General features: G+C 42.5%; 1 protein-coding gene across 9 annotated transcripts in view; it reads left to right on the top strand.

Moving 5' to 3' along the window:
* LOC110521838 (DENN domain-containing protein 1B) overlaps positions 1-14,918 on the top strand; it is a 180,282-nt gene extending 165,364 nt beyond the window's left edge. For 7 of the 9 annotated variants that reach the window (XM_036969293.1, XM_036969294.1, XM_036969298.1 and 4 more), the window contains 3 exons: positions 9,057-9,130; positions 9,696-9,918; positions 10,089-14,918. In XM_036969293.1, coding sequence (XP_036825188.1) covers positions 9,057-9,130; positions 9,696-9,918; positions 10,089-11,012 — 1,221 coding nt within the window. In that variant the 3' untranslated portion in view covers positions 11,013-14,918. Of the gene's footprint in view, positions 1-9,056; positions 9,131-9,225; positions 9,642-9,695; positions 9,919-10,088 lie in introns of those variants that run through there. The other 2 variants (XM_036969300.1, XM_036969301.1) reach the window with 2 other exon arrangements.
* The last annotated feature ends 10,610 nt before the right edge of the window (positions 14,919-25,528 follow it).

Here is a 25,528-nt window from a genome sequence, read left to right on the forward strand (position 1 = left end):
ATATTCTCTAAAACATCGTTGGAGGCGGCTTATGGTAGAGAAATTAACACTAAATTATCTGGCAACAGCTCTGGTGGACATTTCTGCAGTCAGCATGCCAATTGCACTCTCCTTCAAAACTTGAGACAGGTGTGGCATTTATTAAGCAAATATTCAACTGAGATCAGCGCAGAAATGCGGTAATTACATAAAATGACCATAATCCATTAGTCCTGTTCTTTCCAGCTCGGACAGAGATTTCGTCAGTCTAGCTAAATAGTATGACTAAAGACAGTACAGTATGGGGAGCACAGCGATAAAGTGATGTGGCAGGGCGGATCTGCCCGAGCAGAGATGAGAGGATGACTTTAAGGAATGAAAAATAATGAAGTCATCAAATAAAAACCTAAGTAATATACACAACTGAAATGTGTGTACGCATTTTAGAGCTGACCCCATTTAGGCGATTGTTTGGTCGATAGGCTGTTGTTCAACCCGAAATGTCATTAATCGAGCAGTCACAAATATATATTTTTATTTCATGGTGCACAAGACACCGGGCTGATTCGCGCCTGTCTCAGTGGACTAAACCATTGCGGAGGCCACAGGGATGGATGGCACAGTTCATCACTCTAAGATGTGATACTGAAATTGTATACGGTTATATTATGTAAAAAATAATGGTGCAACACCAATAAGTCAAGTATTATTTTAGGTAACACTTTAATTGACACCCAGTGTCATAACATGTTATGTCATAAGAGCTGACATAACTTGTCATAAGAGCTGACATAACCTGTTATAATATGGTCATAACACTGTCATGACATATGCGTTATTTTATGGCTGTTTATGACACCTACATAAGAGTGTAAAATTCCACAAAACCTACCACACAAGGCAAAATATTCTGTTACACAATAGCCTATGTGTCAAACAGTATGTTTGTTATATAATGTTTTTGGAAATTGGCCATATTAAATTATTATTGTAATTGTGCACCCATTGATGGCAGACATTTACTTACACCAACGGCCTGTTGCTGATGACTGGGTTGAATACAGGAGCAGATTTATGGAGCAGGACAAGACACCCTCTTTTTGACTGAGGCCATGTATGTGATAGGCCTATCTGGCTTATGTGATTATGATGGTCATAATGCTTCTTGACTGTTTCAAAGTGTATTTTCATAGTCCACGTAAATTGACACAGGATAGTTATGCTTCATTACAATGTCATGAAGTAAATCTGCTACTAGTTATTTAAAATATGATTTTAAAAAACTAAATAATTCATTATAACAACAACAGGATTTATTTTTATTTTTTTATTTAACCTTTTTTTAACTAGGCAAGTCAGTTAAAAACAAATTCTTATTTACAATGACGGCCTAAGCCAATTGTCCACCACCCTATGGAACTCCCCATCACGGCCGGATGTGATACAGCCTGGAATCGAACTAGTGACGCCTCTCGCACTGAGATGCAGTGCCTTAGACCGCTGCACCACTCAGGAGCCCAAGAAACAAACTTTCAAATTAAAGGAAACTTCTCGGCAGCAAAAAAAACGACTTTGATGAAATGTTTTGACACCCTTATGTAGGTGTCATAACCAGCCATAAAATAACGCAATGTACCTATGTTACAACAGGTGTAAATATATGGGTCAAGACAATGTTATGACCATGTTATGACTAGTTATGTCAGCTGTTATGACACATTATGACATGGTTATGATCGTGTTATGACACTGGGTGTTAAGTAAAGTGTTTTTCACAGCACAGTTGAAAAATATATGGCCAATAGAAATCAAAACTGGATGGTGTTCAGAGATAGATGGGAGGGGTTGAGTGGAGCTGAGTGAAGGGTGGGACTAAAAACAAACCAAGGATAACTATAGTAAAATACACTGTGTCCGTAAAATGTATACAGTATGTATAATCTGGAAGTAGAAGCCTAAGTGTTGTTTGTTAGTTTAATTATGGGAGGGGTGGTAGGGTTAGGGGAAAATAATAAAGGAAAATTTGCTCGATATTTGGCAACATACCCATCAACCACTTAAACTAGTACAACACTTCCACTGAGGTTTGGCACAAATACACATATATTAGTTCACGCCCCCGCCCCCGCCCCACTGGTACATTGCCCCCACCTACATTTCAAATCTCTGTGATGATTTTTTTTTTTACCATTATACTAAATTATGTACCCTAAAAGGAACCAACCAGTACCATGTGAGTTCCTATGTGTACCTCTGAAGGTACCTTATGTTTACCTTTGACCTTTTTGTACCTCAGGGAACAGCACTGTATCCTAACCATACCCTAATTTTGAGAGTGAGGATATATGTTTTTGGTAGTAAAGATGTATCTGGTGGCACTGCTGAGACATTAATGCACTTCAGCCCAAAAGCTTGCAAGTTTAAATCCCCAAAGCAATTTTTGCACACCTTACATCCAGTGTCCCTTAGCACTGCTATTTTTACATTGGTGTTGTCAGATAATCTGACAATTATCGACTTGGGCAACTTTTAGCAAAGTGCAGGAATGTTTTCTTGCATTAAATCTGTGGCCAATCTCTCTCATGTCCACAGACCTGGTGGCGTAGCAGGAAATTCAGGTCATTAGCAACCAAGAGGTTGTGAGTTCAAATCCCAAGTGAGGTATAGTCTCAAGTAACCAGCGTTCAGCATCACACTGTCCTTTTACAGCAATAACACCTGAATTCAGTTGTAAAAATTCTGTAACTTGTTGTCGTGTGTGTGTGTGTGTGTGTGTGTGTGTGTGTGTGTGGTGGTCCTGCAAGACTAGCTGGTCTGCAAATCCACATCCATCATTATCTAGTTTCCCATGCAATGGTCTATTGCAGTTGGATTTTTAGAATTTTGGGATCACAACTACAGACACAAACCAAGGGGAAACACTGAGATTGTGAGGCCAAGACGGTCTCCACGGCCACGGGTTTCTGTCCTGTAATGAACTGTGTTATATCCTGTGTGCTTGATGAGGCTGATGAACACACAAAAAAATTGTGACGGCTCAACCACTACCAATTAGAGATTCTTTACCGAGGTCTCTGCAACACACATGCAAACACGCCACTGAGCTCTGTTCATGGCCATAGTAACGGGACCCCAGGGACTTCTGGTGCAGAGACACACTGGATGGCATGTCCCAGAGCACTTGTGTGTGTGTGTGTGTGTGTGTGTGTGTGTGTGTTAGGCATCGCTTCCAGTTTAAGATACATTTCTCAATCAGACTTGTACCCAGACCAAGTCCTGTACCCAAATCCTCATACCCTGTACCCCTCAATGGAGCCCCATTGGGCAAGACTACCTCTCCGTTCCTGCGACCTGCATATGACCCAGCCCCATGCCCGAGCCCTGTACTCAACTCATATACCCCATTCTAACAATATACAGTACCTTTGCCTCAACCCCAAACTCTATCTGTTCCTGGTAATAAAGATAAATATGTACCTGGTAGCACTGCTGAAACATTAATGCACTTCTGCCAAAAAGCTTGCAATTTTAAATCCCCAAAGCATTTATGCACGCTTTACATCAAGTGTCCCTGAGCACTGCTATTTAAGAATGAGCAACTGATTTAAGAATGGCGCCGGAGGGGAAAGCTGCGGTTTTACCAATTGTGCTATTTTGTGGTTTTTTTTGCATTGTTTGTAACTTATTTTGTACATATCTTGTTGCTACCATCTCTTATGACTCACTTTCTTTAATGAGTTGGACGTGAGTTATATAATGTTGCTCCCAGACAATGCCCAAATCCCCGTCATTCACATGAAGAAAAGAAGGAAATTCAGGGAGCAGAGATCAGGGTGCCTTGTGAGAATTCGTCAGCGAGTGTGTAACCCACCTTCTACTATCTGTTCTATTAGCCAACGTGCAATCACTGGAGAATAAACTGGATGAGCTCTGTTCGAGACTATCCTACCAACGGGACATTAAAAACTGTAATATCTTATGTTTTACGGAGTCGTGGCTGAACGACAACATGGATAATATACAGTTGGCTGGGTTTTCCTTGCATTGGCAGGACAGAACAGCTACGTCCGGTAAGACGAGGGGTGGTGGTGTGTCTCTCTATTTGTCAATTACAGCTGGTGCGCGCTGTCTAATATTAAGGTTGTCTCGAAGTATTCGAGGACAACAACCTCTCCCTCAACGCGAGCAAGACAAAAGAGATGATCGTGGACTACAGGATAAGAAGTGCCAAACACGCCCCCATTCACATCGACGGTGCTGTAGTGGAGCAGGTCGAGAGTTTCACCGACAAACTGTCATAGTCCAAACACACCAAGAAAGTTGTGAAGAGGGCACGACAATGCCTTTTCCCCCTCAGGAGACTGAAAAGATTTGACATGGGTCCCCAGATCCTCAAAAAGTTATACATCTGCACCATCGAGAGCATCCTTTGCATCACCGCCTGGTATGGCAACTGCTCGGCATCCGACCATAAGGCCCTACAGAGGGTAGTGCGTACAGCCCAGTACATCACTGGGGCCAAGCTTTCTGGCATCCAGGACCTATATAGTAGGCGGTGTCAGAGGAAGGCCCAAAAAATTGGCAAACACTCCAGTCACCGAAGTCATAGACTGTTTCTCTGCTACTTTTACACTGCTGCTACTCGCTGTTTATTATCTATGCATAGTCACTTTACCCCTTCGTACATGTACAAATTACCTCGACTAACTTGTACCCCCGCACATTGACTCAGTACCGGCACCCCCTGTATATAGCCTCATTATGGTCACTTTTTTTTTACATTTGTTTATTTAGTAAATATTTTCTTAACTCTCTTTTCTTAAAACTTCATTATTTGTTAAGGGCTTCTAAGTAAGAATTTCACGGTAGGGCCTACACCTGTTATATTCGGCGCATGTGACAAATATCATTTGACTTGATTTTATCTCTACTGTACCAGGCCCAATGTAGGCCAGGGCTACCTCTCTGCTCCTCTCCATCTCTGCATATTAAAGAGATATTACAAACCACTTATCTAGTGTATAATTCATACACACTTTGCCCTGCACACACACCTCACACACACACACACCTTACTCACGTACTCACAGTCACACACTCAGCTCTCTGAGTGATATGGACATCTTAACTTCTCATACCTTTTATCACCATGTAGCATTAACAGCAATCTCTGTTTCTGTCCTTGAAATGAAATGAATAAATGATCTGGTTAATCTTTGGAGTTTATTCTAGTATTAGATATTTTATATTAGATCAGTGTAATTATGAAATGAAAATTTTTCGGTTTAGTTTTTTTGGCCAGTTCATTCAAGTGTCACTAAAAGAGCATGTCCGTTAAAAGTATGTGGGAGGTATTCCTTGATTTGCACACCCGGAATGTTCTCTTAGTGTGAAATACTAACAAACACAAACCTATTGTCTTGCTTCTCTATGTTTGGGAGTGATTGCTCACCTCGTGTGTGTTTGTGTGTGTGTTTTAGCGGATGCAACAGTACGTTAGCTGTGTGAGAGCGAGACGGTGGTATGCATAGTGACAGCAGGCTTGTGGCAGGGCTCAGCAGTGTGACGCTGACACTACTCTACCATAGACTGAATAAATGCTAGCATGGGGGTTGGGGAGAGCGAGAGCGAGAGAGTGTTTGGGGGGGGGGGGGGGGGGGGGGGGGTGCTAGTGTGGATGGTTTGTTTTTGTGCTTCTGTTCTAATGGGGAAAAACTGCACACATCTGCATGGTGATGATGTGGAGATTGGAGCCTGTCAGGTTGTGTGTGGGTTGGTGTGTGTAGGCTGTGTGTGTTTAGGTGGTTATTTGTAGTCTAGCCTGAGATTCTTGTCTGAAGCTAAGCTGCCACCTCATGGTAGCTTTAAATTACTGCATACGTCAACAGACACGCTGGTTGATTTTATAGGATTGCTTATTTATTTATTTATTTTTGCAAAATGGTCAGAATACTTTTAATTTAGCCCGTTTGTTAAAAGCATGTGCTTTCAGAGGCAGCCAGTTGGACAGACAGGCAGGCAGTGTATCCTGCCTCAAACACTGTCTGTAGTTTTATGTCTAACAGAAAGACAGACTTGGCCATGGTTCTGGCTCCCTCTTTCACTCCCCCCCCCCCTCTATAGATCCCACTCCCCCCTCTCTACCGCCCTCTCTCTCTATCCCTCCTCTTTCTCTCTCTCTCATTTCATTTTCCCCCCTCCCTCTCTCTCTCCGTGTGGTTTGTTTGGCATATCTCGCATACCCTGCCAAGCTGTGAGATCAGTGGCCACTCAGAAACACCATATGAAATGTATAATGTAAAGCTGGTACTTAAAGTCTCTAGCGCTCTGTCGTTGGCATGCTCGCTTAACATAACCGGTCATGCAGACGAGAGACTGAAAGAGAGGAAAAAAAGGGTTTTCGTCAAATATTTCTACTGAAATGGACAGTGATTACTATTTTCCCCTCGTAAGAAGGGGGAGTGAAATATAGAGTTATTGTATGGCATATGAAGGATTAATAGAGCCACTGCCATGAGCACTCCTTCAAATAGATTTCATATCTTGGCTCATTCCGTTTGGAAAGCGAAAGCTTGACACTATACAATAGGTTAGAGGATGACTTGGCCATATTGAAACTCTCCTTACTTACAGCACGACTGGCTGGAATATACAGGTTTTTATTTCACCAGAAGTGCCTCAATAAATTCTTCTTCTTAAAAAATTTTTTTTTACTGCAAATAATGATTTGTTGCCACAAAATGTGCAACTGCAGCGGTATTGACAGTGACTAAACATGCGGCCACTGTAACAAAATGACTCGCCATTGTGTATATCACATTAGTGATCCAAAAAAAAAGTATTCTAAAAAAATGTTCACAGACAGTAAGACCGTCTATTGTTATGCCAGCAGAGGTTACTGTGCAGAGTACCTATTGAACCACATTAACCGTGTGCTTAGTGATTTTAGTGTGCTTTTAAACAAATTAGAGCCTTTTTTTTCCCACCTTCTGTCCTCCAAACTGATGGTTTTAGCCAGATTCCGTGAAAATTGCCTTTTTCCATTTTCATTATTAGACTTCATTTGCTGCCTCTTTTCCTGGTGTGGCACTCTCCCTCGCTCTCTCCTTCTTTCTCCCCTTCTCTTTCACTGCAGCAGACTCACTGCGAGAGAAAAACAACAGTCATCTGTCATGTGAGAGAGGTGAAGACAGAGAGAATGAGAGGCAGAGATGGAGGCTGAGGGAATGAGAGAGGGGGGGAAGAGAAACGAGAAAGAGAGGGAGAGACAGGAGAGAATCACTTTTCCATTTTCACCTCTCAGTTTTATATTAGTCTGTCATGAGAAGTGAAGGCGGAAGTTGTTTCACCCAGACTTCCTCTAGCATGGTTGTCTCGTCTTTACGGTTTCATCAAATAACATGCTACTGCCACTGTAATAATTACAACTCTGGATGACTTCCATGTTCATTCAGTATGTGTGTTTCATAAATGGAAAGTGTGTATGCATGTCTTTTTGTTTTCTGTATGTTTTGCCCTTCCAACAGTGTGTAGGTGTAGGTTGTCTAGCATGGATACAATTATGACCATAGGAAAGGGCAGGCTGAGCCGGGTGTGGTTATGATGTGGGCTGAGCTCTATGGCCTGGGTATGGTTTGTTGTGTTTGAGGGTTCACCTTGTTTTAATAAACACCTAGACACACCGAGAGGCCCCGTTTCCCTAAACATGCCTAAGTGCACAAATGAACAGGCTAAATAGCAGCAAGGACCATGACCTGTGTGTGTGCGTGTGTGTGTGTGCGTGCCCCAGCACCCACCCTCTTGCAGGTGCATCTCCAGTCTCCCTAACTGTCAAGCCAGCCTCTGCGTGAATGATTTGATATGTGTGTGTGTGAATGAACGCCCGTGCGCTTGTGTGTACATGGTATCACAGTGCTGATTTACGGCCCTGACACAGGAATCCATGAAAGTTTTTTTTTTAGGAGATGGGAGGCCTGAGCCGCTCTATAATGGTCTTTATTATTATAGCTCCTAGCTACCAGAGACAGAGAGCAGCCTGAGCCGGGCAATCAGCGCCGCACTACATGTGTTCCTGTTTAGCCCAATGGCAAAGAGGACTAAGTGGCTGCTCTACACATTTCTCCTCCCTTAGCTTTTATGGCAAAGGCGGTGGTTAACCCTTTCTGTATGTATGTGTGTGTGTGTGTGTGTGTGTACCCTAAATGAGCAGCGGCCAGCGACACGTTACATTCCGCCCGTCTTGCTGGCACTGTGTCAGCTAATCAAGACCGGGTTGGTGCAAGGCCCTAATGTTTCCCCCCTCTCCTCTGTCTCCAGGGGTTATGGGTCCCCCTTTTCCTCTTTCTCTCCCTCAATCATTTACATCCGACCTGTCCTCTCTCTCTCTCTCTCTCTCTCTCTGTCTCTGTCTCTGTCTCTCTCTCTCTCTGTCTCTCTCTCTCTCTCTGTCTCTCTCTCTCTCTGTGTTTTTGTGACGAGTCATGGTTGCCCTCTAGGGGATGTGAAAGTGACAGGCTTTTATAATGTGGCAAACCTGGTTTTAGAGGCTGCTTTAGAGGCTGCGTTGGTACAGGAAAGAAAAAGGGGTGAGAAGGTAAAGAGAGAGACTGAGATGGTTAGAGAGGACAAGGGAGGGAGAGAGAACATTATACAGTGTGCACGAGATATACAAAGATGTGAATTAGATGTGCAGCGAGAGAGTTAAAGAGAGGTAGAGTGAGTAAAAGACTACACGTCTGTGGTGGATAAAAGTATTTTTAATAGCAGGCCTTGGGCTGAGCTGAGCTCTTATAGGGGAGGAGAGAGGGAGGAGGGGGAGGCGTGTGCCTTAAAGGTTCTTTCTCCTTTAAGTCCCCAGACCGTTAAACGTGCTACACAGGTGGCTTATTATACACACTGGACTTGAGCTACCTGGCACTGGACTGGACTGGGGTGGGAATGACACCCCGTTGCCAACACAAACACAGCACACCGCCATCATAAAGAGTTATTTTTGTTGTTGTTGTTGTCATGGTCAGATGTGATGGTCATTTGCCTTGAGTAACCTGTCGATCTCATTGTCTCTGTTTGTGTGTCAGCATTATTATGCAAAGTCTTCCATGGGATGTCCTGACTTTGCCATCGATGACGATGAACTGGACACTGCCAGCAAGTAAGAGTCTGTTATATGAATATGATAATACCAATAATCTCCCAGTATTGTTTGAATATGTATGACGTGTGACATTTATTTATCTATCCTTTCAGGTGAGTCTCATTGAGACAGCTATCAATTTTACTAGTGAGCCCTAGCCAAGAGCAAACATCGCAATACAATAAAATTATTCAAGTTGGTTCCATGGTAGTCTCCTCTTTCATGAAAGTTGTTTGTTCTGTCACTTGGAAAAAATCATCTCCCTGTCCTGTCCTTCACTCTTTACTATGGTATAGACAGGTTCCCCCTCATCCTCTTCATACTCACATCAATGCTGCCCTCCAGTGGTTTAGTCCTACAGTAAGGACCCCACGGTAGATTTATTGCATTGTGATTATAGCCTCTTGGACAGATCATTATTCATGAAATGATCATTGATTTGCTGAGTTTATTTGCTGGCTTATTAATACATTTATTTACTGAATTATTTTAGTTATTTTATTTTCTGTATTTCATGTATTTGTTGATTTGCTAAATTTATTTTTGCTAATTTATTTTGCTAATTTAATTTGCTCGCCTTGAGGATCTCGTCTGAGGACAGTGGGGAGATGCCGTCCTACACTGAGGACAGTGACGACTCCTATTCGTTGGAGCTAGACACAGACTCCTCCCACACAGGCCAGATGAACCTATTAGAGGAGATCCTTGACTCTCTGAGCACCACCAGCACAGAGCATGGAAAACTCAGCGCTGCCAAGAGCCTGGACTTCTTCCGATCTATGGACGACATCGACTATAAGTCTCCGGTAAGAGAAACATCTGTAACATCTAAACCACACTCATATAACCCCAGATACATACAGTAAATAGAGTCTGATCGTCATGGACAATATCTTTGCATATGGACAATATTGACTGAGGCACCGGTTTAAAGAAAACACCAAAATGTGTAAACCACTCTGTGTCTGTATTCTAGAACAAGTCCAACCCCCACAGTGAGAGTAATCTGCCCCAGATGTGTACCAGTGGCAGCAGGGTGGGGGGAGTAGGTGGGGGAGGGGAACAGGGAGGAAGCTGGCAGGATGACAGTGCCCTCCACGGGAAGCACCTGCCCCCCTCCCCTCGTAGACAGCCTAGCAAGAGCAGCCTCAAGAAGCCAAAGCAAAACCCCTTGACAGCCTCTCCACCAGCCACAGCTGCAGTCCCAGCCAAGGACAACAAGGTCCCCAATCTCCTGTCCAAGATCCAGGCCCTTCAGACCAAGACCCAGCCCCTTCATGCCAAGCCCCCAATCTGTCTCTCTATGCCCCGTCCAGAGGAGCCTTCGCTCCCAACACCTCCATCACCACACCTGGGAGACCAAAACCCCTCTTCCAGCTGCTCTCCTGCACCAACCCGTGCATCCACACACAATCCTCCACCGGCAACACACACCTCTCCACACACCTCAACGCTGACCCGTGTTAGAGCCTCCACAGACCCCCAGCCTGAGTCTGAGACCAAACCTCAGACCACATCCAGCATCCTGCGGGGGAATGTGCTGTCCAAGGAGACGGTGAGGCAGGACCAGGTCCTCCGGAGGCAGGGCAGTCAGGACAAAGAGAGGCAGGGTGTGAAGGCCGGGCAGCCCTCTGTGCTGATCCCCTGGGAGAGAGGGAGGCCAGAGGAGGGGGGGCAGGGAGAGGACCAGGGCCTAGGGCTGGGGTTGGGGAAGGAACAGGGCAGGGTCTCTGGGGCAGAGGTCCAGGAGAAAGGCCTTCTAGAGGAAATAGAGTCTATGTGTCATCTCAGCTCAGCCTTCCAGACCAGCCTACAGCTGTCCCAGGTCCAGTGCCACACCAACAACACACATAATAATACCCACGCCAACAGCCACAGCAAAGCCACCGACAAGTCCTGAGACGGACAGGGACAGGGAAAGGGGTACTTGAGGTAGAAGTTGCCCTTAAGAATCAGACTGCCCTCCCCAAATCCTAACCTTAACCACTGAGTGGAAAAGGTTTACGAAAAGATCAGTGTGTTTAAACAGAGAACAAATTCATTTTTCCTTCGATCTGAAAGTATTGTAAAAACACAAAGTAAACCCCCATGACCTTGGTAACTCTTCCACTGTACAGTCTCCTAACACAATGCCTTAAATCAGGGATGGGCAACCGCGGGATGCCTTTTGTAGGTCTGAGGACCAATTTCACCAAAAATATACAACTTTTTTTTAGGAACTCAGTCGGGGTTTCAACTTGCTGTTAAGAGTTAGAATAATAGAGTACACAAGGTGCAATTTCAACATTTAATTGTGCATCAGTAGTCACTCAATTAGCCCATGTCGGCTACATTTTTAAAAAATTGGTCAGTTAGTCTAGTGGCCAGCTACCTAAACTTGTAGTAAGCATGGTCGAATTATATATTAAAAACTGTTAACATTTGCCTCCACCCTCTATGGCAAAATGTGTGTAATTACAGGAAATTAGCTGTAAAATGTCTAATTATTCTCTCTGCCCCATGGCAGAATGAATAGAATTGCATGAAATTAGTTACAAAATTGCTAAATCTTCTCTCTACCCCTGGCAAAATGTGTAGAATTTCAGCAAACTTGCTTTAAAACGGCAACATTTTCTCCACGCCCTATGGCAAAATCTGCAGATTTGCTGTTAATTAATTTTAAAACTTAAAATTGGTGGGGTGTCCAGCCCCTCATGATGAGTTTTTTTTTGTGGCCCCCACCCCTATCAAAGTTGCCCATCCCTGCCTAAAACTGAGGTGTGCTTTGCATTTGGTACTGCTCAGTCTTAAAATGCACTCAAGAGAGAAGCTCTATTTAGTTTGATTTCAGAGGCTTATCTATTTAGAGATGTATTTTTCTCAAGTGTTTGTTTCTCAGGATACTCCTGTCTGTTAGGAAAGAAAGGCGAAAAGGACTTGTGTAAATGCAGCGGATATGAATGAATAGACAAGCCCGTCCATGGCACCTATCGCACCTATCGTCCCTTTGTCGGTCTCTCTCTCTCTCCATCTCTTTCCCTCTCTCGCTTTCTGTCTTCCATCTCGCCACTCCTTCCCACTCGTGCTCGCTCTCCTCCATTCACCCTTCCATCTCCCACAATCTCTGTCTATCCTCCTACCCTCACACACTCTCCTCCTTTCTCTGAGGATTTACCCCAGTGTTTTACCCAAAAGGCTCAGACTCTTCTGTTTCCATCTACGCGGGCTGGCACCCGCGTCTCAATGGGCTATGGGTAGTTTTCAGCCTTCGTTTACATATAACAATGGCTAACTGGGAACTTGGAACGCCTTGTCACAAAGCAACAGTCTTGATGATGCAGACGTTGTTGATTCTGCTCCCCCCCCAAGTCTTTAGTGTCACACTCCCGATGGAAATAATATCACTAGAGCTTACACTGACAGCCCACTGGTATGGGGGTATGTCATTGGTAAAACACCCATGAGTGCTTTAGGAGGAGTGTGACTTCACCACTTGAAATCTCTGCTATGTGCACACACCAAACGAAATGCGCTGTCCCATACTCTGATGCTACCGCACGGTGTTTGACTGGAAGGCTTGAGATGATTGTAGAATAGTAATAAAGCAATACGGCTCTCCTCTGAGAATGTGGACGGACGGCCAAAGAGATTTTCACAAGAATCTCCCATGGAGAGAATGCAAGCCCTTCTGGGTAATGTCCAGAGATGGTGGCCACTCACTATCGTACCGCTATGGTACATACAGACGAAGGAAAGTATTTTCCAGTGCTTGTTTGTGGTTATGTTGATGATGAGTGTAGCCTGTTTACGCTAGTGATTTGTGTGGCATGCCGTTGAGTGTGACGGTTTAGCGGTAACTCTTGCCCCCCTGTCTTGAGCGTCGGGCTGTGGTGACGATGAGATCGTAAAGCGAGTTCTCCGTGGGTCTGGGAAGACCTCACTTCAGCTATTCATTTGGATTTGAAAGGGCCCTGTGTACAATTTATGTTCGCCTATTCTATGTTTCAATGTTGCTATTTATTTGGGCAGCTTTGAAGTTGGAGCACTGTCTATGTACTATGCAAACAAAACTTATTTCAAGTTTCCAAATTCAGAATAGAATTTGAGGTTACCACTATAAAGATCAGGTAATTGATCATCATATTTGTGAATCCATAGATCCTCTGGTCTATTCTGAGTACCACTTAGTATGCTCAACACAAGTCATTAGGGAGAAATCGAGTGGCTTTAAAGAGTCGTCCCCTCAACATTTCAATTGATATCTGTATATGCAAAAGAGACCAAGGACCACTGGTCCAGTCAGTAGGGAGGCACTGAGAATAAGCCACTTCCTTAAAGATGGAATCCGAATTGGGGGGGGGGGGGAAACAGCGTCGCGCACGTGCAATGATGTCCGAGGAGAAAAAAACTGTGTTTGCTGTTTACAGTAACTTATTTGTTGTTGAAATATTGCAAACGGACATGGTTGTTTTCACCATTAAGGATTCCAGCTTTAAATGCATGTTGGTCAGTTCTTTCACCTATGAGATCCACTAGTAAATGCTTAATTTCTGTTTAATTCTTTCTATTTCTGTTTTAAAATGTTGTAATGAGGCTTTACTGTATGTGTTCTTTTTTTCCCATCTGTGCTGATATTTCAATGGTCTTTCATACTGAACTCACTATGGAGAAGGATCTTGTTATGCTTTGTTGTAGGTAGTTATATTTTAAGATTTATTATAGATGAAAGATTGTATTTTTTGTGTTTTAAGTATATTTTACAAGGAGAATATATAACTGGTATAATAATATATTGTAAATGATTCGTAGAACAAACAAGATTTGAATGTTGTTATATAATTTTTGGGGGAGGGGGAAATATTTTGTATAATTCTAAAATGTGTTAACTCAAACCATTTGCCATCCAGCCACTCACGTATCATGTTACAGCATTTCTGATTCCTGAGATAGATGACCGAAACGGCATACCTATGAATTTAACTTTTTTTCAGTTTGTGTTGTGCATGTACAGTAGAATATCCTATTATTCCATTCCCCTGGTTCAAAATATCTGTGTGTATTGGCCATGTTCTGCTGATCTTATTTGGTTGTTAAATGTGTTTTAAAGTTAATCAGCTCAAGATTTAACAACAAACAAAAAAAGGTAGTGTCAGGTGTTGTCCAGTATCCACACTTTGTTTAGCCAACTTGAAATACTTTATTAGTAGTTATTTCATCTACTACACGACTACTGTATTAACTGCGATGGATTGGGATGTTTTACTTGAGCAAATGTCTTACTAACACTTGCAATAGTCAACTAGGAATCCTTTGAGGCTGAGTATCTGTGTACTGAAAAGCTGGTTCTTTTTATGACTGAATGTCTGTTTTACCGTCTCAAAGCTTACTGACTGACGCAGAAGAAAATAGGACGAAAGCGAACCTCTTCTATTCTCTTTTCTAAATGCTGCGATTGCATTTTCCCTTTTTCCTAATCCTCATGTGATATGAAAGATCAAAACCCCACTGGTTGTCAGGAACTAACAGAGGCATATCACCTGTCTCTTTAACCTTTCTTTCACTGCAGTGACAACACTGAGACTGTTGACACAGTGTTCATGTTCATTCATTCACCTTTCCCACTGGTCCCTCGACATGGTACTGTAGTTATTTGAATATGCCGAATGCAACCTACTGAAGTCTCGTGCGTGCACACTTAATTGCATGTTCTCAATGCCGAGAAAAACTGTTGTCTTAAATAACGTATAGGTCAATCTAATGTGCTATCGATGGAATGGTACAACTGTATGCACTGTGAACTTAAAAATAAATTATATTCATGTTAATGCAACATTGTCCTTTTTTTTCTTAAATTCTATCTCTAAAATAAATAAAACAAACACAAACAAAAGGGCAGTGCAATTATACTCTCCTTTTAATGAATAAAGTCTATTCTTCACCTCAAAATCAGACATTTAGAAGCTGTAGACATGCATATAAACTACATATGTATGCCTCTATTGTATGCTGGGAGTAGGAGGGATTATCAGATCTGGAGGTGTCAATCTGCTGACTTCTCTCTGATGCCCTCCTCTACTCCTTGAGGTTCCTCAACAGGGTGCGCATCGCCATTGGCATCAACCACTATATCGCAGTCACTACAGAGTCTTCAGTGGCTGCGGTGGCCACTGGGCAGTGCTCCTTGGGCTCCATCTGCAGGACACAATGGAGCTCCTAAAGCTTTGACTTCAAGGTGTGGTGGTCCGATAACAATTTCTGGTGTTTGTCTATGAGCGAGCGGTGATAAGAACAGAGCTTTCTGTGCTCCCTCTCCAGTGTGCTTTGGCACTATACTCTGGTGCTGCACTTTGAGTGTCTCCATAAAGGCCTTGGTGTGGTAGCTCAGGGTGAGACACGTTGATGTCTGTGTGGAGGAGGCATTCACGTGCAAAAGCTTCCTGACCATCACTTTGGTCTCCTTGGCCATCCGGTTAGAGTGGCTTTATTGAGCTGCCAGGAGGGCACTCGGGTCACTATTGGACTCTGTCCTTCTCCATGTACAGAACAAATGTAAAATTAAAATAAGAGACTTGTCACCTACCTCAGCCTGTTCCACCTACCTGGCTGTGGGAAGACGAGGCAACAGATGCAGCCTGACTCTGAATCTTCTCTGAGATCAAGGAGTAAGACCGAAGTCTTCTCTATAGGAATCCTGGGGAAGCAACATTACATGAAACAGAGGTATCTAGATTTAGTATGGTCCACTATATGAGCAGCAACTTTACCCACTACTGTACATCAAGATTAGATACCGATTTCAACCTCACCAGTTTGAGAAACAAATCACTCAGACTCAGAAAAGAGTCAATGGTGGCAATTATTATCTCCTACCTCAGCCTCTTCCTCCTCGTTCCTGCTATGAGCAGAGGAAGCGGTCTTGCCAGTGGATCTCCTCAGAAACGGAGGAGTCAGCCTGGATCTCCTCGGAAACGGAGGAGTCGGACTGGATCTCCTCGGAAACGGAGGAGTCGGACTGGATCTCCTCGGAAACGGAGGAGTCGGACTGGATCTCCTCGGAAACGGAGGAGTCGGACTGGATCTCCTCGGCAATGGAGGAGTCGGACTGGATCTCCTCGGCAATAGGGGCATCGGACTTGCCCTCGATGTTCCCGGCAATCGAGGAGTCGCACTGGTCCTTTATCTCCTCAGCAATGGACTCAAACACCTCTCCCTCACAAAAGTCCTGGGGGCAACAGCATCACATGAAACAGAGGTATGTAATGTTAGCATGGGGGCTCTAGGCCACCTTTACCCACTACTGTAAATTCAGTAGATAAAACCTCCCCAGTTTAGTGTGGGATAACTGAATAGTCTTGTGGGTGTAGTCACTTCCCTTAGCCTGGTTCTCTTCTGCTCTCTGAATATAACCAGCATGGGGACAGGATAGGAGCAGGATAGGAAGACAGAGTAGCCTGTTTTTTTTGTTTGTTGTTTTTTTACATTTGTAAGGACATTTACACACACTTATCCTATTCTATTTGTGACCTCAGTTGAGAAAGCACTGAGTTGCATATTTGAAAAGTCTGAAATGTCCTAAACACTTTACCTTCACCAAGGGATAGATCATCCACCAGCGAGTAACAGGCCTTTCGATAATCTGGACAGGTTGAACTCAGTTGATAGCAACTCTAATATCAAGGTTCATAATCTGACAAGAGAAGGCAATTCAGTTGCATATTAGCAAAGTAAAAAAACTCAAACACTTTACCATCCTCAAGTGAGAGATCATCTAGCAGTGTGTAACAGGCTGGAGTTATTGTGGCCTGTGCATAATCTGAAACAGAACGAACTCAAAGCATATATTTTTTAGACAATATCTAATATTTCTACATTGTTTTTGAATGATACAAAATAATACCTGCCGTTAAAAACACAATCTGGAACCAAGTTTAAGTTAAAGCTAACACTACTATCGGGCTTGTTGCACAGGGTGTCATAGCCGCTAGAATGTCCCTTTGTCATCAAAATGTGACATTATAGACGGTACAGTTTATCCTCCCTCCCTCCTCCGCTTTCCCCGCCAGTTATAAGGATATAGGCTGCAGGCCTGCTGCATTGGGCTAGATTACAGTTAGGCCTTTATTTGCTGATATGGCATTTTCCTAATGTAACCAGCCTGGTAAGGATTTTGATTTGATTTATTAGGATCCCCATTGGCCGACGCCAATGGCGACAGCTAGTCTTACTGGCGTCCGACACATAACGAAAAATACATTACAGACAAAAACCTTTACGATTCACACACACACTACTTGCTAATGTTTTTAAATGTATGTGCACATATCAGTTACTCACACTGTACATGTCAGTACATACAACAAGAAGGTCACATGGGGGAGAGGCGTGAGGTGTTGCTTTATTTGGACTATTGTTGGAGATCTATGCTGCAATAAGGCATGAGGAGGTGCGGTATATGGCCAATATACCACGGCTAAGGGCTGTTCTTGTCACGCCCTGATCTGTTTCACCTGTCTTTGTGATTGTCTCCACCCACCTCCTCTACGGCCTATTTATTGGCTTACCTTCCTAATCTTACTACATTTGCACACACTGTACATAGACTTGTTTTATATTGTGTTATTGACTGTACGTTTGTTTATCCCATGTGTAACTCTGTGTTGTTGTTTTTGTTGGACTGCTTTGATTTTATCTTGGCCAGGTCGCAGTTGTAAATAAGAACTTGTTCTCAACTGGCCTACCTGGTGAAATAAATCAAATTAAAAAAAGAAACCTCCAGGTGTCACCCGTTTTCCCCATTAGTCCCTGGGTATTTATTCCTGTGTTCCCTGTTTGTCTGTTGCCAGTTCGTCTTGTCTTGTCAAGTCAACCAGTGTGTTTTTCCGTGCTCCTGCTTTTTCTTATCTATCTCTTGCTCGTCCTCCCGGTTTTGACCCTTGCCTGCCTTGACTCTGAACCCGCCTGCCTGACCATACTGCCTGCCCTGACCTCGAGCCTGCCTGCCACTCTGTATCTCCTGGACTCTGACCGTGTTTATGATATTTTGCCTGTCCACGACCATTCTCTTGCCTGCACCTTGAATTATAATAAATATCAGAGACTCAAACCATCTGCCTCCCGTGTCTACATTTAGGTCTCGCCCTGTGCCCTTATAGTTGTTATGCACGACACATAGCGGAGTGCCTGGATAGCCGTGGAATATTGGCCATATACCACAAACCCCGAGGTGCCTTATTGCTATTATAAATTGGTTACCAACGTAATTAGAGCAGTAAAAATGTAAGTTTTGTCATACCCATGGTATACGGTCTGATATACCACACCTGTCAGCCAATCAGCATTCAGGGATCAAACCACCCAGTTTATCATTAATGATAAGTAGGCCGAAAGGATTTTCAGTAAGGGAGAGGTCGAAATGTACACAATAGTTACCCGGAGGAAAATGGAGGGTCATGCTTTTTAAATTTCAGCCAGGAGAGGGTTTATTATTTTTGTCATATTGCTCAAGGTTTGATAATTAGCTGCTTGTTATAGTATCTCATGTGTGCCTGATGATGCCCCTCATCCCTGATTTTCTTGTTGTGCTCACAATATCAAGTGTGCCTAGTGTGGTCTCAATACCTTAACCATTGAGAGTTAATGCCTGAACCATAGCCTATGGATCATATACTGTTCCGAGCCACTGCCTGTTCACCCCACTATCATCCAGAAGGCGAGGTCAGTACAGATGCATCAAAGCTGGGACTGAGAGACTGAAAAACAGCTTCTATCTCAGGGCCATCACACTGTTAAACAGCAATCACTAGCACATAAGAGGCTGCTGTCTATAGGCATAGACTAGGAATCACTGGCCACTTTAATGAATGGAACACTAGTCACTTTAATAATGTTTACATATCTGGCATTACTCATTTTATATGTATATACTGGGTGCATGCGGGAGCATGCAAATAGCAGCCAGAGCCTTGCGTGCTTAGAGGCGCATCACCAGCATTCCATTTTTCTCTCACCTCCTTGTCGTCACAGCTTTCCAGAGGAATAAGACTGTGTCTCAATAGTTCAAAATGTCTTCCTCCTCTCCTTTCCTTCATCTGCACTGATGTGAAAGAATTAGACAGATTAATATTCATTTTACGCTCATCTATCCTGAGATTTCAAAAGAGTGCACATTAATGGAGATTAGGAGTTGTGGAAGGAAGCTACATGGACTATTGAGGTGTACCCCCAGTGGTGTAAAGTACTAAAGTAAAAATACTTTTATGTACTACTTAAGTCGTTTTATGGGGTATCTGTACTTTATATTACTATTACAATTTTGAATATTTTTACATTTACTCCACTACATTCCTATAGAAAATAATGTACTTTTTACTTCTTACATTTTCCCTGACAACCAAAAGTACTTGTTACATTTTGAAGGCTTAGCAGGACAGGAAAATTGTCTAATTCACGCACTTATCAAGAGAACATCATCCCTACTGCCTCTGATCTGGTGAAACTCACTAAGCACAAATAGTTTGTTTGTGAATTTTGTCTGTGTGTGGAACTGTGACCAACAACCCAATGGTAACTCTGACAGAGCTCCAGAGTTCCTCTGTGGAGATGGGAGAATCTTCCAGAAGGTCAACCATCTCTGCAGCACTCCAACAATCAGGCCTTTATGGTAGAGTTACCAGACGGAACCCACTCCTCAGTAAAAAGCACATGACAGCCAGCTTGGAGTTTGAAAAAAAAGGCACCTAAAGGACTCGCAGACCATGAGAAACAAGATTCTCTGGTTGGATGAAACCAAGATTGAACTCTTTGGCCTGAATGCCAAGTGTCACGTCTTGAGGAAACCAGGCACCGCTCATCACCTGGCCAATACCATCCCTACGGTGAAGCATGGTGGTGGCAGCATCATGCTGTGGGGGTGTTTTTCAGCGGCAGTGACTTGGAAACTAGTCAGGATCGAGGGAAAGATGAGCGGAGCAAAGTACAGAGAGCTCCTCGATGAAAACCTGCCCCAGAGCGCTCAGGACCTCAGACTGAGGGTGACGGTTCACCCTCCAACAGGACAACAACCCTAAGAGGATCTGCAGAGAAGAATGGGAGAAACTCCCCAAATACAGGTGTGCCAAGCTTGTAGCGTCATACCCAAGAAGACGCGAGGCTGTAATCGCTGCCAAAGGTGCTTCAGCAAAGTACTGAGCAAAGGGGCTGAGTACTTATGGAAATATGATATTTCAATTTTTTTGTTTGTTAAATATATATATACCTTTACAAACATTTCTAAAAACCAGGTTTTGCTTTGTCGTTTGTAGATTGATGACAGAAAAAATACTTTAATCAATTTTAGAATAAGGCTGTAATGTAACAAAATGTGGAAAAAGTCAAGGGGTCTGAATACTTTCTGAATGCACTGTATAAAGGGTTTGCACTTTAGTGTGACAATGTGTAACTTTTTTGGTTGATCAGACCAAATTCACATAGAAATGTGAGTTATAGATCTATCAAACAGCTGAATTTGTATTTATTTTTGGTTATGTAAAATATATTTCATAGCGGAATAGATGGTACAATGATTCTCTACACTGTACTGTCTTATTTTGTCACATAAACTGAAATTATTAGTTTTAGCAGTCAGGAAATGGCGGAGCAATTTCTGCATAGTGTAACTTTAAATAGAGAGCCGGAATAGATAGAATAAACATCGTAATATAAACCAACCAGCCCATAGACACATATTAAACACTCTCAGTTTAATTTGGCCTCAAACCCTCTTCAGATGACAACAGTCATGCTATGATTCATGTTGGGCTTAGCAGTTGACCTCTGCTGTCTGACAGTAGGCAAAGGATAGATCCCTAGGCCAGGGTCACCTCCAGAGCCATAGATGACTACTGCTAAAAGTATTTCAAATACATTCTGGAAGCCATGTCTGTCTGTCTGGCCTACCCACCCACATGTGCCTGCATGTGTTAAGGATGTCACACTGCTTGCTTATCGAGTACCACTTCTTCCTGATTTGGATCTGAGGCTCGAACCCAGGACCTCTGCCTTGCTAGCACATGTGACAGCCCTCCTGAAGTGTCTTACCAGTCTGCACCATGTGAAAAGCTAGCTATTTGCTGCGGCAAGTGGAGACAGTTCAGGCTGAGGAGTTAGTTTCACACGTTCAAAATGTGCTACGCATGCAACACATGGCACAGGTATTTGGTTTGGTCTTGTTTATATTATTTTTGAAGATACCAGTGCATTTCAAATAATAAATAAATAAATAATCATAATATCAATTTCCACTCGGCAAGAAAGACATATTTCCTGTGTTTAATGCCTTGTGGAATCCCCAAATTACCTTTTCTAAATGTTCTGAGAAAAAAACAAGTTCATATATGTGACCCGTTTCAGGAAGTTAAGTGTATGTCCCATGTCACTACTTCACAGGAGAGGCATTTGAATGTAAAAACAACAAACTAAATCAAATGGGGTTTTTTATTGCAGAAATGCTTTTTGGAACATGTGAACTTTCATGTGCCTTAATAACAAACATGTATGCCATCTGTAAATATAAATACAGTTGTTAAACTACGAGCCTAGTTGGTTTAGCCATGGAAAAAGTCAGGAACCTTCCCATGATTGGGTGAGATAATGGATGGGATGGACATGCTGAGAGATGAGTTTGGATTGGTCTGCCATGTAGCTGGCTTCTGTCTAAAACATAAGCTGCCCAGTATGTAGATAATCCTGGTTACCGCTGCTATTTTGAAAGATATCATGGAGAACTGCTAAAGTATTGCTACTGCTCTCAACATTGCTGCCTGAATTTAACAGGTGCTACCGGCAAAAAGTTGTGATGGACTACTTTCTGGAGGTCGATCGGGCCATGTTGACTTTGACTCTGAAAATGAATCAGATGATGAGGAAATCCCTGATTTAGGTAAAAACATTTTCATTGAACCAAACATTGTAGTATCTTCTGGTGACAGTTATGGGGAAGAAATGGCAATCAACAGTGTTGTTGTCAAGGAAGAAGTTGACAGAGTTTTGAAATCAGTGGAATGCCCGGTGAAAGCAGAGTTTGATTGCAAATGTGTAGGGAGTCAAAAAAGAGAACATAGTAGGCTGTGGTATAAAACACCTATATCCAGATTATATCTTCAAACGAAGGGAGACCATGGCACCCATGATAGACAGGGAGAAGCGTTCATCCATGTATACGGTAAGAGTCTAGCTACATTTTTGTATTTTAATTAGTTGAAATGTGGCATCTCCTGGGTTTCGGGTGGGTGTGATTGTTTGCACTTTAGCAGATACCAAATAAAAGCCCCTCTATACAAATATAACACAACAGAAAGACTTTGCACTCAAAGATGTTACATATGAATATGTTTGAGTCATTGTTACATATCTTACCATACATGTCTATTTGTTTGTCACACCACTTCACTTCAGCTTGACACTTACTGTATGATTACTGTACTCTGATAGTCCAGAGGGAACTATCTCATTCCCGCAAAGGTTTTCTCCTCCTTTTCTCCTCTTTCATCCCTTCCTGGTGTGTATGAACAAGGCTGAGGGATGTGACTTAATAGACACCATATACCACAGAAGACTACAAACAGATATAACACTTAGATGAGTACATTTCAGAGAAGAAGAAAAAGGAAGATATTAACTTTACTTCAAGATAAAAATGGTCATGCCAGAGAGAGATACCAAATAAATGATGTGTGTGATGCAAAAAGAAATTGATAGATATATTTATTGAATGTGTAATGCATGTGTCGGTAGACCTATGCAGGACGTAGGCCCAGTATGTGAGTTGTAATCACTTTTCTTCTTTTCAAATATAGACTTTAAACTAATGGGAGGAGTCAGAAGAAGAGGGAAAATGCTGAAACCACAACAGGTTTCATAATGTGTCACAGACCCCAAAGTCCCCAGTGTATAACTACCCACACGTTCAACAAAGATGGCTGTCTTGTCAGGTACAAAGGAGTAGAGCATGTTCACGTCTATCACCTAACTCGTCAAAAGAAGCGCAACAGGTCCACAGAGTTGAAATGTGAAAACATTATGTATCCGTAATATTTTTTGGGGTGTGACAAGAAACAGGCTAAAATGAATATATATGCCAATTAGCAGATGCCTTTATCCAAAGCGACTTAGTCAGGCGTGCATACATTTTCTAATGTGTGGCCCCAGCGGGAAACAAACCAACAAACAATGGCATTGCAGGCACCATACTCTACAAACTGAGCCACACAGGACCAACTATAATAGTCAACACATAACTCTGTTATATGGAAGTAATCCTTGTTTGTGAGTTCAGAAAGCCTCTTGTATTTGTTAAAGATTTTATTGACAAATCAGCTATGTCTGACAGTGAGACCAGACTACTCTGGCCTCTCCTCCTCAAATGTCTAAACACAGTTCAAGCTGGCCTGCACTAACAAACTTATAACATGTATGTTGTGTCTATTTGATGTGTATCTAGGAAAGAGCAGAAGTGGAGGGAAGGGGATGTGTGGCATAGAAGAAATGGGACTTCCTGTAAAGTACGGTAAGGTACAGAGCTAGCTGTGAAATCACTTGTTGTGTCACGCTGAGGGACAAGAGATGAGGGTTAGGGGAACACATCAAGAAGCTATGTCCACGGATAAGACCGGAGAGAAAACAAACATAAAGAAAAATAGCTTTTTTTAAAGTACTTCTCCTTTTTTTGTTGTTCATAATAAGACAGATACATTGTTTCCTTCAGTGTCCCCTTTAGGACATATGGTGTATGGGTAGAGTGTATGGGTAGAGTGATCATCGCTCCTGGATATGGCTGGTCTCTTTGGACTGAAGATCCTGCTGCTGTGGACTGGGCTCACAGAGTTGGCAATATGTAAGTACAGTATGATACCCAGGGGATGGGAGTGACGGGAGGGTTGTTATTTATTTTAATGGGGATGGGCTGTGGGGCCTAAATTCACCTTTAACGTATATGGAATTGTTTTGGAAAAGGTGTCCTGATGCAGTCACCATCAAGACTTAAGAAAACACTTAAAGGGTGCAGGATTGCATATAACCTAATGTTGATGAATCACACTTATTTGAGATCATTCGAAATGCAGTCACTTTCTCGGGGTTAACTAATGTGTCCTTTCCTTTAAAACGGAGGGTGAGTAGAGTAGCTCTGAGATTGTCAAGTCCATCTCCAGCTAGCTTTTAAAGGAGACGTGTGACAGATTTGGCCCGCTCATGTTCAGAGAATGCACAGACCTTATTTAGTGATGTAAAGTATTTCATCGCCACTGTCTTTGTTTGGTTCTCTGAAATAGTTTTCCGTCAAAGACTATAATAATCTGAGGCTAAAACCTCTTGTTGCGTGCAAAACTGCAGCATTGTATGTGTGAATTTAGCATGAATCTACACTGCAGTACATGTGAAAGTTCTGAATGTACTGTACATCTACCGACTGCAGTAAGACAACATTTAGATGAGCGGTTGTCTGATCACAGCAAAACCACTCTCGTGTTCCATTTTGAGCGGCCAAAGTGTAACAATGATGATCTGGACATTATTTATATCTGTAAAGAGTTATATTGTAAATCCACATGTCATATGAATTTACATATGACAATTGAGTTCATGTTTATTCAATTGAGTATGAAACCATACATTTAATGAATGGATATCCATTCAAAGGAAGTAATCACTAATATTCTTGTTTAAGTCACAGGAAACAATGGGTCTATCAACTTGACTAATTTGGAACCCTTCAAGGGGTACATCTGTCTTGGAGATATTACTGACAACAAATGAAACTATTTATACCACGTCCCATGAAGTTGAAATCAAGTGTTGTAAGTTGTAGCATTCTTTTTAAAATAAACTCTCTCGACTTAAAAATTTGAATTCTTAAAATAGTCTCCACTCTTAGAAAAGGGGTTCCGAAAGGGTTCTTTGGCTGTCCACATAGGAGAAACCTTTTATGGTTCAGGTAGAACTCTTTTTTGTGTTCCATGTAGAACCCTCTGTGGAAAGGGTTCTACCTGGAACCAAAAATCGTTTTTCAAAGGGTTCTCCTATGGGGGATGAGAGCCTTTTATAATGATAAACTTGGATTAGCTAACACAACATGCTATTGGAACACAGGAGTGATGGTTACTGATAATGGGCCTCTGTACGCCTATGTACAGTGCCTTGCGAAAGTATTCGGCCCCCTTGAACTTTGCAACATTTTGCCACATTTCAGGCTTCAAACATAAAGATATAAAACTGTATTTTTTTGTGAAGAAACAACAACAAGTGGGACACAATCATGAAATGGAACGACATTTATTGGATATTTCAAACTTGTTTAACAAATCAAAAACGGAAAAATTGGGCGTGCAAAATGAATCAGCCCCCTTAAGTTAATATTTTGTAGCGCCACCTTTTGCTGCGATTACAGCTGTAAGTCGCTTGGGG

The sequence above is a fragment of the Oncorhynchus mykiss genome, chromosome 30 (assembly GCF_013265735.2).
Source record: "Oncorhynchus mykiss isolate Arlee chromosome 30, USDA_OmykA_1.1, whole genome shotgun sequence".
Taxonomy (NCBI): domain Eukaryota; kingdom Metazoa; phylum Chordata; class Actinopteri; order Salmoniformes; family Salmonidae; genus Oncorhynchus; species Oncorhynchus mykiss.